At 42.2% G+C, this 15,965-nt stretch overlaps 1 protein-coding gene across 3 annotated transcripts in view; it reads left to right on the top strand.

Moving 5' to 3' along the window:
- Positions 1 to 220: 220 nt before the first annotated feature.
- Positions 221 to 15,965, top strand: part of slc13a4 (solute carrier family 13 member 4) — a 95,453-nt gene continuing 79,708 nt past the window's right edge. The window contains exon 1 of one of the 3 annotated variants that reach the window (XM_078219963.1): positions 221 to 1,011. In XM_078219963.1, the coding sequence (XP_078076089.1) occupies positions 913 to 1,011 (99 nt within the window). In that variant the 5' untranslated portion in view covers positions 221 to 912. The remainder of the gene's footprint in view (positions 1,012 to 15,965) is intronic. The other 2 variants (XM_078219964.1, XM_078219965.1) reach the window with 2 other exon arrangements.

The following is a 15,965-nucleotide window of genomic DNA, read 5'->3' as shown; positions in this document are numbered from 1 at the left end:
TTTCACCACCAGTTCAAAGCCCACTCTGCTTTGAATTTACCAGAGAGCTGATGCAAATGAATGGGAAGAAAGATGTTTCGGGTTAGGAGAGTGCAGGAGGTTAGAGAGCAGGATTGTTGACTCAGCCCCAGTGTCTTTGGGGGCAAATCACTGGCGATTGTGGGAGGGTCTTATCAACATGACACGCCCCCTTCTGCCAGTGGGCGGATCCCTGCAATCTGATTGGCAGGGAGAGGTGTTTCTCATGCACTGATTGGCGGGGATTCCCCGCATGTGGGCAGCTCCTGCCGAGGCTGAAATTAACTTTTGGAGAGAAAACTTCAAAAGTTCTGGGGAAAGTTCTGAGGGGTCGAGAGAGAGGCACAGGGGCAGGGTAAAGGACAGGCAGAGGAAGAGACTCGGGAAAGGAGCCGCAATTACCCTGGCACCTCTCAACTCGACCCTGTAAAATCCCCGCTCCGGTAGATCCCAAGTAGATCCCAAGGAAAACAGGTCCCAGGGAAGGAAACGCGGCGCAACGTCTGCACCAGCACCCAGACTGAAACTGACACTCTGGAAACTGAACGGAGGAAATCAGCACATTGCACACTGACTTTGGACTGAGTAACACATCCCAGTGCACACTTGTTAAGCAGCATTTGCAAAGAAGGCGTTGAGAAATTGTCACTGAACACTAGAGATACTGGGGATCAGCGGAAAGTTGGCGTGGAATCACGAGTTGCTTTTTTTAAAAAAAGAAAAGGACTTGTGGAAATTCGCATATCGGGAACTGGACAGGTGTTTGCCACTCCAGTGCAGGGACTGCCAACTTCCAGGAGGTCCCCATCTCTCTCAGAGCTTCTACACTCATCTTGGTGTTCAATGAGAAAGCCCAGCACCCTCTAAGACCAGACAGCTTGACGTTTAAGTACCATGGGGATGTTGCGGAACATCTGGAGGGCCCGGAAACTTCTGCTGGTCATCTTGATCCCTCTTCTGTTATTACCCCTGCCTGTCCTCTACCCTGACAGTGTAAGTGCACTATTTCATTCTATGTTAATATGCAGCCTTTTACATGTATATATATACTCTGTGACTTGGGTTTCAGGTAATATCTCCCAGTTACTGTAAAACACCCATCAGAGAAATGGCATTGTAGTCAATCCAGCATTGCTTTATTATCCATTTTGTATTGTGTAGTCAAAAATCCTACATTCATGAGGGAATATAGACTGTAAGCATCAAAGACATTCGATTGTGAGATTATGACTAATTTCTAAATATCATCCAGATTGTCGTTTCAGTGATGCTTGGGAACAAGGACAACGCTCCTGTAGGATAAATGAATTGGGCAAATTTCAGAGTAGCCATTCAGTCTGAGGTTGCAGAACTTGCCTATTACATCAGCAACTTGTGCCTCTACCGAATGGTCATTCATATAGAGGGGGATATCCCCAGAGACATTCGCTACCTTGCCCAAGTGGCTTTTGTTAGAGTATGAGTCTACAGAATGGCTTTTAGTGGGCTGTTACACTCTTGAGGCATCACAGTTCAGTTCAAGCTTCTTCTCAATACAGATCTATCTATCTTCAGCAGTCTTGAGAAGAGACTCTTTTGTTCCTCCTTAACATCAGGTGTATGAGCTGAACCTTGGCTCACAGAAAGAAGTAGAGAACATGCATTGTGCAACATCCTATTATGCCTCTTAGCGATGTCCCAGTGTTTCATACAGAATAAAATACTTGGAGTTGAATGAACACGTGTCCGTAGACGGCAATGATGTGAATTATCACTTCATCTAGTTTTGGTGATTGACACTCGGTGTAATCAGAGGCAGACCGACATGTTCTCAGTGTAGCCTTTCACCTGAAGGACAGTACCTCTGACAATGTGACACTACTCCAGAACCGCATTCTCAGTAATACGTTTTAAGCAACCTGTATCCACAATAAGGCTCTGCCCTGCTTTGGGAGTAAAGTGGGCCACAACCCTAGGTCAGTGTCCAATTTTTGAAGTTACTTTCAGGGTGTTATTCGCCAGGGTAAAACCTACTCTCAAAAGTTCTCTCTTAATTTTTGCCCTAGAGTTTTTTTCTGACAGATATTGAGGGAAAGATCACATTACTGTGCAGTATTGGATGGATCTTGCAGTAAATGTCTCTTATTTCAGTTGAAGTGCAGATAGTTATATTGTAAATAACAGGTTTGTCATTTACAGATTTCAAAGATGCATGGAATATTTCAGTGAGCTTGGGAAAACACAGCCCTTAGTAGTTCAATATCTAGTGTCTGATATATTATCAGAGCTTATAAACACCCCACAATGCATAACAGTTTTTTTTTAAAGAGTGAGCCCTTACTTTTCTGGATTCTTTTGAATTTAAACAATTACGAAAGGAACATTAAGCATTAAGATGCAAACTGAGACAGACCTACTTAAAAAAAAAACATGCTGATGGAGGAATTAATCACATCAAGGGCAGTGATCTAATTACACAATGGTGATGGGGTCATGCCTCTGTGCACTTTACATTTACAGGATTACATTCAGAAACAAAGATAACAGGAGATAGGTTTCTCAATTTACACACTCCATCTCCAATGAAGAAGTCAATAAGTAAACAGGATGAAGCAAAGGATCAGTATATCACCAAGTGCCGCATCCATCATATCCCATATCTATGGGAATTCCTCAATTCTGCAGGGAAGCTTACTGGTGGATGGCGAGACAATCCTGGCTTCCAGTTAATGATTGGTGTGACTTCAAAAGTGGGATATGAGTACCATGGATGGATATGCGTAATTGAGCATTTCACAAGCCAGTTTTTTTTAAAGATATACTGGCCTCGTTGTTAGAATTGTACACTGACTGTTAATGAAGTCTATCTGTCTAATTCAAATGAAACTATTGCAATCTTTTTACTATATAGCAAAATTATGGAACAATTTAATTTTTGTTTCAATTGTTTTTCCTGTGTCCTTGTGCACATACAGAGAGAAGTATGAGAAAAAAAATATTTCATCTTGAAGTAAAAGTCCACTTGTGACTGGGAGTTCTGACTAAAGGAGTAATTCTAACTCTTTGTAAAACTGCCTTCATGTCCTCCAATAATTTTGTAGTGCTAAGGGAAAAATAGTCTGCTTTGAGCAGGCCATTTGTGTCACTGCTGCTGTCTCATGTTTTTCAATGTTTGGACCAAACGTGAAATCCTTGCTTCCAAAACTATGCTGAATGGAAGTACCTCAAGAAAGGTAGCTCTAATCAAGTTATTTCAGAAATAATTCTCCCAATGAGACTTTTCTTGTGCATTCCCAAAGGTAGACAAGTTGCCATACCTTAATTGTAAGGGCATTCCTGGGTTATTGGATACAGTTTGGTGTCACAGGGGTGGTGGTGGCATTGTGGTATTGTCACTGGACTAGTAATCCAGAGACCCAGGATAATTGGGGACCCGGGTTTGAATCTCACTAAGACAGATGGTGAAGTTTGAAATATCTGGAATTAAAAGTATAAAGATGACCATGAAACCATTTCCAATTGTTGGAAAAACTCATCTGGTTCACTAATGTCCTTTAGAGAAGGCAATCTGTCTGGCCTACATCTGACTCCAAATCCACAGCAATGTGGTTGACTCTTAAATGCCCACATCCCACGAACGAATAAAAAAAATGCATATGCAGCAACTGTGTGTTAAATAAAACAGGAATATATGTAAATGTAGCTTCCAGTGCCTCATTTCTGTCAGTAAACTACAAATTCACCACTTAAAAGGTATAGCAAATTTCAGGCAGTACCTGATTGCATCAATAGGGAGTTTCTTTCATATTCATTGACGCTGGCTGGGCAATATCTATTGCCCATCCCTAGTTGCCCTTGGAGGGCAGTTGAGAGCCAACTACATTGCTATGGCTCTGGAGTCACATGTAGGCCAGACCAGGTGAGGACGGCAGATTTCCTTCCCTAAAGGACATTAGTGAAACAGATGAGTTTTTCCGACAATCAACAATACAAAGAATCAGTGGATTCTTAATTCCAGATATTTTTTATTGAATTCAAACTCCACCATCTGCTGTGGCAGGATTCGAACCCGGGTCCTCAGAATATTAGCTGAGTTTCTGGATTAATAGTCGAGTGATAATACCACTAGGCCATCACCACCCCATAAATATTAAAAAGTTAAAATCTGCTATGGAGAAATGGAGAAATTTGGCGTCATCTTTACAGGAGTAGTGATTGTGGGAGACATATGTACGTTCCCTCTCCTCAAGTGCATTTGATTTTGAATTAAACAACTGGCTGTCAGGTTCAGATTTTGGTTGGTAATGAAGTAGTTGTTCCCTGCAAGATCAGTGAGCTACAATAATATGTGGTAGTCCCGGGCCAGGGAGAGGAAAAAACACCAGCAAGGTTTCAGGGCCTTCATCACCATCTAGAGTCTGAGGTTTGAAAGTGTGTATGTGGGTGTTGGATGAGGATAGAATTGGGTTTTGACTGTAATGTTCAGCAGGCTCAAACATCCCACTGCCACGTGCCATCTAGGCTAAGATAGTAGGCGTTTGGACAACAATACAGAGTCGTGCTCTTGGAGCCATATGCAGGGTAAAACCTACTCTCAAAAGTTCTCTCTTAATTTTTGCCCGAGAGCTTTTTTCTGACAGATATTGAGGGAAAGATCACATTATTGTGCAGCATTGGATGGATCTTGCAGTAAATGTCTCTTATTTCAGTTGAAGTGCAGATAGTTATATTGTAAATAACAGGTTTGTCATATACAGATTTCAAAGATGCATGGAGGGTCAATCTTAAAATCCATTCCCTTTCCACTTATTTAGAAGTTTAATTCAATGTAATTTGAATTACTGGATAACCTGGAATAAATGGGAATTGTTTCTCAAGGAAGTTACTTGCATTTGGAAAGAGGAAGATTGTGGGGAAAGGCTCACATGTATAACAAGAAAGAAGAGAAGGTTTGCATTTATTTGGTCCTTCTCAGATGTTCCAAAGCATTTTATAGTAAATTAAATACTTTTGAAGTGTGGTCATTATTGTAATGTCAGAAATGTGGCAGGCAATTTATACACAGCGGACTCCCACATACAACAAAATCATACATACACACATACATGTACCCATTACCCTGGGTCTCTGGACAAATGCATACAACAAAATGATAACCAATGACCAGAAAATCTGCTTCTCAGATATTAAATGGGGATAAATATTTGCGCAACACTTGGGATAACCCTTGTGCTCTACCTCAAAGTAGTGTTATGGGAACTTCTACATCCACCTTTGAAAGCAAAGCCTTAGTCCAACAGTTTATCTGATAGATAGCATCCTCAAAGCATAGCAATCCCTCTCACTGGAGTGTGAGCCTGAATGTCTGTGCTCAAGTCTCCAAACTTTTTATATTCATTCATGGGATCTGGGTGTCAATGTTAGGCCAGCGTTCATTGCCCAACCCTAATTGTCCTTGAGAAGGTGGTGGTGAGCTGCCTCCTTGAACCGCAGTACATTCACTGTGGTGTTAGGGAGGGAATTCCAGCATTTTGACCCAGCGACAGTGAAGGAACAGCAATTTATTTCCAAGTCAGGATGGTGAGTGGCTTGGAGGGAGCTTCCATGTGATGGGGTTCTCATGTATCTGCTGCCTTTGCAGTGGTCATGGGTTTGGTAGGTGCAGCCTAATGAGCAATGCATCTTGTAAATGGTATACACAGCTGCCACTGTGCACCAGTGGTGGAGGGAGTGAATGTTTTTCTCAGTAAATGATAAACTATTCATGCCCTGGGGAACCCCTCTTTATACCTTTCTCCAGTCCAAAAGGCAACCATTCACCACAGCCTCCTGTTTCCTGTCACTCAGGAACTTTGTATCCATGTTGCCACTGTCTCTTTTATTCCATAGGTGTCAACTTTGTTGGCAAGCCTCTCATGTACTTGATCAAACACCTTTACCATACTACCCTCACCAACCCACTCAGTTACCGCATCAAAAAACTCAATCATGTTCATTAAATAGATTTACCTTTAACAAATCCATGCTGGCTTTCCTTAATCAACCCACAGCTGTTTAAGTGTCTGTTAATGTAAAAGTTCACTTTGTTGATCGAAGTTAACAATTCAATTACAAATAATAGTCACCATAATAACTATATGTTGTATAACCTGAGCAACATTGACCAGTTTCTGTTCTCCCAGATTGCAAAGCTGTAAAGATTTAATCATCCACCCCAAATGCAGTCAAGTGTTTGTTGTTAGCTAAATATTAGCAGCTCTTCTTGTCACCAGGAGGAATGTGGACAACCGAGCTATGTCACATATTTTGATGATAACTCAATGATATTTCTTTCATGAATGGCTGCTGGAGAGTTCGAGGGATTAATCACTATGGTGGGATATGGTGCAATGGTTATAACAGACATTTGACTTAAAATTAGGAGTGATAGGGAGGGGTGAAGGGGTGTACAGTGGCAATTTCAATGAAGGATTCTATCAGAATTCTAGAATGTATGCAACAGAATACAAAGGTGAAGAAGTTGTGCTGAAGTTCTATATGACCACATTGAATATTTGATTCCGTTCTGGATACTGCTTCTCAGGTCGGAGGATACATTGGCCTGAGAGGCAGGTTCAGAACAGATTTGCCAAAATGATACAGAGCAAGGGTAGATAATGAGGATAGGGACAGAAGTCTGGGCTATATTCCCTCGTGTTCAGAAGTTTGATAGGAGATCTAATTGAAGATTTTGAATGACAAAATTATTTGATAGGAAATTGCTTATTGGTATTTACTCTGATGGAGAAATCAGAAAAGGGGCCCAGATCTTACAATTAGGGATACATTGTTCACGAGTGTAATCAGGAAGTGATTTTTTAAAGGGTAGTCTGTTGTTTCTATTGCTGTGGGTGCTAGATCAACTGAAATGTTCAAGGCTGAGTTTGAGATATTTTTATTAGATAAGGTGATCAAGGAATTTGGATGAAAGACAGATAAATGGAAATGCAGCCCTGATCAACCATAGTCTAGTTAAATGGCAGAACAGGTGGAGTGGCTGAATACCTTATGCCTGTACCTATGCTCCTATGTTCTTATGTTCCAATATAAGGGTATTCTGGAGGGCTATATTAAAACAGAATTTATGTGGATCAACTTAATGAATATAAACTACATTGCAGGCCAACAACCAGTAAAAATGAGATGGTGGTGGTGACCTTCAGACAGTTCTGAGAGATATGTAAGAACAATAGGACAATCATTTTAAATGTTTTTAACTATTCCAAGATAGGCTTGAATAGATATAGTTAAAGTGCGAATGTTTTTTTAGAATGCATTCAGGGTGGTTTCCTAGATCAGCACTTTTCTAGCCCAACAAGAAAAGAAGCATTGGTTGAATTGACCTTGGGAAATGAAACAGGACAAATCAGTAATCTCAGAGATGATGAGCAATTGGGAAATAGTAACCACAACTTTGTTAGGGTAAAAATAGAAAAGATAATGAAGAGTTAAAGGTAAGAGCGCGAGACTGGAAAAAGGCAAAGCTCATTGAGATAAATTAACTGGGCAGACGAGTGAGCAAACAGCACAAAGGTGAAGTTGTCGGATTAGGAGACAAGGTCAGAGGTTCAAACCTGGGAGAGATAAATTTGGACCCGATTCCAGGAAGACGTTCTTCACACAATGAGTGAACAATAGTCTGAAATGGACTTCTTAGAATCCCTACAGTGCAGAAAAGGCCAATTGACCCATTGAGTTCTCTGACAGAATATTTTACCCAGGCCCTCTCCCCCACCCTATCCCTGTAATCTCACAAATTTACCATAGCTAATCCCATCTAACCTGCACATCTTGGGACACTAAGGGGCAATTTAGCATGTCCAATACACCTAACCTGCACATTTTTGGACTGTGGGAGGAAACTGGAGCATCCGAAGGAAACCACGCAGACACGGGGAGAATGTGCAGACTCCACACTTCTGGATAGATAGTAGATGTACACAAATCTTGGAAACCTTTAAGGACCATTTTACAATAATACAATTAAGAGATTGCCAAAAGAACAGAATTATGTGAACACATAGGAGGGAATCGTACCAATAAAATGGCAGACTGCTGTTTCTGGCGAGAAAACTACGCCGGTTTTCTGTTCAGATCTTATAACACTCTGACTAAAAGAATCAAGGGAATGTGTTTCACGTTGTCATGTGGCAAGGTGGGGCCTTAACATGCCGGCAAAACCTGGCTGGACTACAAGACCATAAGATACAGGAGTAGAATTAGGCCACTCGGCCCATCGAGTCTGCTCCGCCATTCAATCATGGCTGATATTTTTCTCATTCCCATTCTCCTGCCTTTCCCCCATAACCCCTGATCCCCTTATTAATCAAGAACCTATCTATCTCTGTCTTAAAGACACTCAATGACCTGGCTTCCACAGCCTTCTGCGGAAAAGAGTTTCACAGATTCACCACTTTCTGGCTGAAGAAATTCCTCCTCATCTCTGTTTTAAAGGATCATCCCTTTAGCCTGAGGTTGTGCCCTCTGGTTCTAGTTTTTCCTACTAATGGAAACATCCTCTCCACATCCACTTTATCCAGGCCTCGCAGTATCCTATACATTTCAATAAGATCCCCCTTCATCCTTCTAAACTTCAACGAGTACAGATCCAGCATCCTCAACTGTTCGTCATATGAAAGCTCTTTATTCCAGGGATCATTTTTGTGAACCTCCTCTGGACTCTTTCCAAGGCCAGCACATCCTTCCTTAGATATGGGGCCCAAAACTACTCACAATACTCTAAATGGGGCCTGACCAGAGCCTTATACAGCCTCGGAAGTACATCCCTGCTCTTGTATTCTAGCTCTCTTGACATGAATGCTAACATTGCATTTGCCTTCCTAAGTGCCGACTGAAGCTGCACGTTAACCTTAAGAGAATCTTGAACAATGACTCCCAAGTCCCTTTGTGTTTCTGATTTCCTAAGCATTTTCCCATTTAGAAAATAGTCGATGCCTCCATTCCTCCTTCCAAAGTGCATAATCTCACACTTTTCCACATTATATTCCATCTGCCACTTCTTTGCCCACTCTTCTAACCTGTCCAAGTCCTTCTGCAGCCTCCCTGCTTTTTCAATACTACCTGTCCCTTTACATATCTTTGTATCATCTGCAAACTTAACAACAGTGCCTTCAGTTCCTTCCTCCAAATCATTAATGTATACTGTGAAAAGTTGTGGTCCCAGCACTGACCCCTGAGGCACACCACTAATCACCGGCTGCCATCCTGCAAAAGACCCCTTTATCCCCACTTTCTGCCTTCTTCTTCTGCCAGTCAGCCAATCCTCAATCCACACCAGGATCTTATCCTTAACACCAAGAGCACTTAACTTATTTAACAGTCTTGGGGTGTCATATTTAAGGGGCGCCCCGATCAAAACATGAATAAATCTCCCCCAATCCCCCACAGACGTCACTGGTGAGGGGTGGAGAAGATCTGAGATCATAATCTTGCCAGTGAAATCTGCGACTCCCGGATCTTGAGCCCCCACTGGCATTCGCACGGCTGGCAAGCATGGACTCAAGATCCCACCCCCAGAGTCTAAAACATAAGTTGATGCTTAACAGTGAGACTTGTAATGAAATCAGCACAGTATTGGCCTCCTTATTTAAGGAAAGGTGTAAATATGTTAGAAGCAATTCAGAGAAGGTTTACTAAACTAATACCAGGAATAATACCAGAACTAATACTAGAACTAATACCGTGGTCTTATAAGGAAGGGTTGATGAGAGAGTTGCTTTATGAGGAAGAGTTGAAGAGGTTAGGTTTGTACCACTAGAGTTTAGAAGAGTAAGAGTCAATTTGTTCGAAACCTTTATGACCCTGAGGGGTATTGACAGGTGGATGTGGAGAGGATGTTTCCACTTGTCAGAGAATCTAGAAATAGGGGACACTATTTAAAAGGCAGTGGAGGATGAGACTTTGAATATTTTTAAGACAGAGTTAGACAGATTCTTGATAAACAAGGGGTGAAAGGTTATTGGGGGGTGGGGTCGACAGGAATAAGGGGGTCAGGTTGAAGTTACAGTCAGATCAGCCGTGATCTTATTGAATGGTGGAGCAGGATTGAGAAGCTGAGTGGCCTACTTCTGCCCCTATGTCACATATTTGTAATATTAAAGGATAGAACAAGTGTAGTGTGGAATTGAAAAGACATGAGGACAACTGAAAGAACATACTAATGACAGACACAATGCAAAAAGAAACAGTAAGAGTTTTTTCATAGATTTGTTACAATAATTGATGCATATAAGAAATGTGGCAGCACGGATATAAATTGGTTGGCAGATGTGAAACAAAGAATTGAAGCACACAGATTTTGTTTGCATTTGTGAAGAGTTGGAAGTTACACAAGGAGAAGGAGCTACATCCATTTAATTCTTGATCTACACAAATGATTGAGACTAAAGCATAAGAAACACACTATTGACATTTACTGATGACATAAAAATTGGAGGTTTAGTGAGCACTAATACATCAATGGAAGAAAATTGATGAAGGAAGTACACATTTCATGGAATTGGATGAGCAGTGAGTCTGAAGGATTTGAATCTTTAATTTATTGAATGTCCAAAAATATTTAGGGGTTTTATAAATAGGGGAAAATACCTGCAAAGCAATGGTTAGGGCACAGTTAGAGTATTAGCTGACAATCTGGATGGCCTGTTCAAGGTATAGAAGAACACATACAAATTCATGAGGATAATGTCAGCATTTAATTTAAAATGATAAAGGATATTGCTAAGTTGAGAAGGAAAAGATCATTTCTTCTTGTTGGGGAATAAGTGATGAATGTTATCAATTTAAAACTGCCACTGAAAGTGTGGAAAGAAGGGAAGATAAATTTATTTATGAAGAGGGTTGCTGAAGTCTGGAATATTGTAGCTTAAAACCCGGTTGAGACAGATACCATTTTATGAAGTAATTGGCTAAATAATTGAAGCAGAGGAAGATCAGGGTTATGGGAGAGAGAATAAACTGTGGGATTAGTTTTGGATTTCTTTAGCAAAGATTGGATGCATACAAAATGGATCAAATAGTCTCTTTCTGTGCTGTAAAATTCCAGGGGGCAGTTGTCCCCAGATACTTCACCGATCATAGAACTGTTACCGCACAGAAGGAGGTCATTTGGCCTGTGTCTGCACCAGCTCTCCAAATGAACAACTCAACTCATACCGTTTTCCCGTCAACTCCAGTAACCTTGAACATTCTTCCTTTTCTGATAACAGTCTAATTCCCTTCTGAATGATTCAACTGAACTTGCCTCCATCAGACACTCGGGCTGACTATTCCAGGCCCTAGCCACTCACTGTGTGAAAAAACTTTTATTTGTTTCACAATTGCTTCTTTTAATAATTATTTCTTTTCTCCAAAAAACACAGTCCTAACTTCTCCAATCTGGCATCATAGCTAAACTTCTTCAACCCTGGAACCATTTGCATGAATCTTTTCTGTACTTTCTCCAATGCCTTCATATATCCTTCCTAGAAGTGTGACACCCAGAACTGGAAGCATTAATCTCGCTGTGGCCGAACTAGTAACTCACATAAGTTCAACATAACCTCCATGCTGTCCTCTAATGCGCCGATGAATAAAGCCCAGGATATTGAATGCTTTATTAATTGCTCTCTTAACCCGTCCTGGCACCTCAATGATCTATAAGCATATAAACACAGGTCCCAATGCTGCTGCACACCCTTTATTTAATATTGTCACTCCATGTTCTTTCTACCAAAATGAATCACTTCACATTTCTCTGCATTGAACTTCATCGACCATCTCTCTGTCCATTCCACCAACTAGTCTTTGTCCTTTTGAAATTCTACACTATCCTCCTCACAGTTCACAATGCTTCCAAGTTTTATATCATCTGCAAACTTTGAAATTGTGCTCTGTACACCAAGGTCTAGGTCATTAATATTTATCAGTGAAAGCAAGAGTCCCAACACTGACTCTCTCGAAACCTTCCTCCAAGCCAAAAAATGTCAAGTAACTAATACTCTGTTTCCTGCCAGTCAGGCAACTTTGCATCCATGTTGCTACTGTCCCTTTTATTCCATGAGCTATAACTTTGCTCACAGGTCTGTGTGTGGCATTGTATCAAGTGTCTTTTGTAAGTCCATGTACACCACACCAAGTGTATTGCCTTCATCAGCCCTCTCTGTTCCCTCTTCAAAAACTGCAGCAAGTTAGTTAAACATTATTTTCCCTCAAGAAATCTGTGTTGACTTTCCTTAACTAACCCACATTAGTCCATACGATTATTAACTTTGTCCCGAATTCTTATTTCTAGAAGTTTTCCCAGATGGCTGGTCTGATCCTCGCATCCTTTTTTGAACAAGAGTGTAATGTTTGCAACTCTCCAGCCCTCTTCACCACCCTGAGTTTAAGGAAGACTGAAAAATTATGGTCAGCAATTTCCATTCTCTCTTCCCTCCATGTCCTTTGGTGCATCTCAGACTGCTCCTGGTGCCTTATCAACTTTAAGTACAGGTGACCTGTCCAATATCTCCTCCTTTTGGGTGGCATGGTGGCACAGCGGTTAGCACTGCTGCCTCACAGCACCAGGAACCTGGGTTCAACTCCCGGCTTGGGTCATGTGTGGAGTTTGCACGTTCTCCCCGTGTCTGTGTGGGTTTCCTCCGGGTGCTCTGGTTTCCTCCCACAGTCCAAAGACATGCTGATTCGGTGCATTGGCCAAACTAAATTCTCCCTCCGTTACCCGAACAGGTGCTGTGGTGTGGCGACTAGGGGATTTTCATAGTAACTTCATTGTAATGTTAATGTTAGCCTACTTGTGACACTAATAAATAAACTTTAAATAAAAGTTAAACTTTTCAAATCCGAATCCTTCTAGTGTGTGAATTAACTTCTCTTTCACCATGGCCTAGGTAGCATCTTCTTCCTTGGTAAAGATAGATGCAAAGTTTTAATTTAATGCCATGGCTATGCCTTCTGCCTCCATGTATACATTCCCTTTTTGGTCACTCATCATTCCTATTCCTCCTTTTACCACCCTTTTACTATTTAAATGGCTGTGAAAGACTTTAAGATTCATTTTTGTATTAGCTCCCAGTCTCTTGTCATGCTTCCACTTTGCTTATTCACTTTCCCTCTGAACCTTCTATATTCAGCCTGGTTCTCAATTGTTGTTTCTATCTGACACTTGTCAGAAGCTCAGCTTCTCCTTCTTTACCTTAATTTCTACCTCCTTTGTCATCCAGGGAATTTTGGATTTGTTTGCCCTACCTCTCCCTTTCAAGGGAATATATCTTAACTGTCCGTTCGTTGGCTGGTCATGCCCACGATTCGCTGCGTGTAGATCCTGTCTCATTGAGACCCTCTTCAGTATTTATAGTGTCTGTCTGAACTAGTGGTAAGTGTGAGGTATACAGTATCTCCTCTCCATTTATCTCTCTTCCTCTTGGACTTCACACTCACACACCACCGCCTGGCTGGGTATATCTAAAAAGACAAAGACATGAGGGGACAATCGTATTGAGGGAAGAGGGGGAAAGCAAACTTTTAGTCAACTTCTAACAATAATAGACTGTTTGTTTCCCTTAATTGGCCACCCATTGTTTATGTGCAGGTAGATCTTGCCACCTCCATCTAACCTCCAGGAAAATGGCCCGGGAGTGGGACAGTGCAATCACACCAACCAGCAACACTAATTTATGTGTCCGACTTTCGTCCGACTGACGAAAATTCAGCCTGTGGAGTTTGCTGCCTTGACACACAAAAGTATCTTTCAGGTTGGCTCCCCTGTACCTACTGCCCCTTTCCCCTGCAGCAGATACTGTTGTTCTACTTGGTCTCATGTTGTCCTTTCATTCTTCCTGTGGACCAAGGAGGCTTCTAGCAAAACACCCTTGACCATGTATTCCCTTTCTCTTGGTGACTATTATAATGTAGATAGCGCAATCATCTTTCTCAGGTGAAGCTCTCAGAAAATTCTGGGCCTGATTACCTGTACCCATGACCTAAAAGTCAGTTGGCCAATCTAAAATCTGGCTGTCTGCAGCAATATCACATAAGGCTGGTCTTAATTTGGTAAGGGTGGGGCTTCCACCCTCATCGGGTAGGAATTCCCACCCTACAGAACTGCTGGCCAATCCAGAACAGCAGCTGTTTAGTTCTAACAGTGCCGGAAGAGTGTGATGGCTGTTAGCCACTGGTGAGAGTCCAATGGCTGTCATAGTACTGTTGGGATTACAGTCAATCCCTGGAGGAGGAGAATTATCTCTTGAGATAAGTCTGGGGATCTTGGATGGGAGACCCTAGCAAGGAGGGGGTGGGGGGGGCCAGGTAACAGAGGTCTTTGGGGACAGATTGGGGGAGCTACAATCATGAGGGAGCTGTGCCCCTGATGGACACGAGGAAATTCCTAAAAGAAGTGAAAGCTGTCGGGCTGATCATCTTGTCCCTGCCTTGTCTTACGGTTTGAAAAATCTAAGCCCTCGATAGGCCGAACAGTCCATTGCCCCAATGGGGGGCAGGTTGGGGTTGGGTGGAAAGTTGGTGGGTTGGCAAATATTTTACGAGCACCTCTGCCTTCAAATACACCAGGGGATAGCCTTAAAATTCAACTACTGGAATAGATGTTGATAAAATTTGGTGAAGTCTTGAATATTTCCTGATGTTTTCCAAAATTGTCTTCAAACTTCCAGCAGCCAATGAACAGTAAAAGGTGGTATGTCTTTAAGTAGCACTCAAGACCCTCTGCAATGTCGTGTTTATTCCCAATCAGCTGGTCACTATTAGGATATGATATTAGCTCACTTGCTAGTGATCAAAATGTTGTGCAGCCTCCTTAATGAGATCTGGTGACAATCAGCTGCATAGTGATTCTTTGGGTAGCCATACCTAGTGCAAGCTTCAACTCATTCACCACGGTAGCTCAGTGCTTAGCACTGCTGCCTCACAGTGCCACGGACCCAGGTTTGATTCCCGACTTGGGTCACTGTCTGTGCGGAGTCTGCACATTCTCCCCATATCTGCGTGGATTTCCTCCGGGTGCTCCGGTTTCCTCCCACAATCCAAAAGTCGCGTTGGTTAGGTGCATTGGCCATGCTACATTCTCCCTCAGTGAACCCGAACAGGCGCTAGAGTGTGGCGACCAGGGGATTTTCACAGTAACTTTATTGCAGTGTTAATGTAAGCCTACTTGTGATAAATAAACTTAAACTTAAACATGCACAGAAAAATTGGTAAATCACAATCACCCACAGGATTGCTCTATAATCAAGTGTGTTGGGTCTGATAATGAAAATATTGTCCCGGGATAGCATTTATCCCTCAAATAACATCTGCAAAACTGATGATTTGGTCATTTTTCTCATTGTTGTTTGTGGGATCTTGCTGTGTGTGAATTGAATGCTGTAGGTTGGTGGGGAGGGGGAAGCTGCTGGCAGTTCAACAATGTGGGAGGACATTGCAGCTAAGCTCAAGTCTTTCTTTGCTTGGCATCATAAAATGAATAGTTTTCCCCTTGACATTGCCCCAGTGGCATTACCACCACAAAATCCCCACTATTACCATCCTGGGGTCACCATTAATCAGCACCTCAACTAGGCTAGCCACATAAATACGGTGGCTACAAGAGCAGGTCAGAGGCTAGGAATCCTGCAGTGAGTAACTCACCCCCTGACTTCTCAAAACCTGTCCACCATATATAAGTGTGATGGAATACTCGCCCCATGCCTGGATGAGTGCAGCTCCAACAACACTCAAGAAGCTCAACACCATCCAAGACAAAGCAGCCTGCTTGATTGGCGGCACGGTAGCACAGTGGTTAGCACTGCTGCTTCACAGCTCCAGGGTCCCGGGTTCGATTCCCGGCTCGGGTCACTGTCTGTGTGGAGTTTGCACATTCTCCTCGTGTCTGCGTGGGTTTCCTCCGGGTGCTCCGGTTTCCTCCCACAGTCCAA

This window comes from Mustelus asterias, chromosome 9 (genome assembly GCF_964213995.1).
Source record: "Mustelus asterias chromosome 9, sMusAst1.hap1.1, whole genome shotgun sequence".
Taxonomy (NCBI): domain Eukaryota; kingdom Metazoa; phylum Chordata; class Chondrichthyes; order Carcharhiniformes; family Triakidae; genus Mustelus; species Mustelus asterias.
Note: the sequence above shows the minus strand (reverse complement) of the source record. Positions and strands in the feature narration are given on the sequence as shown.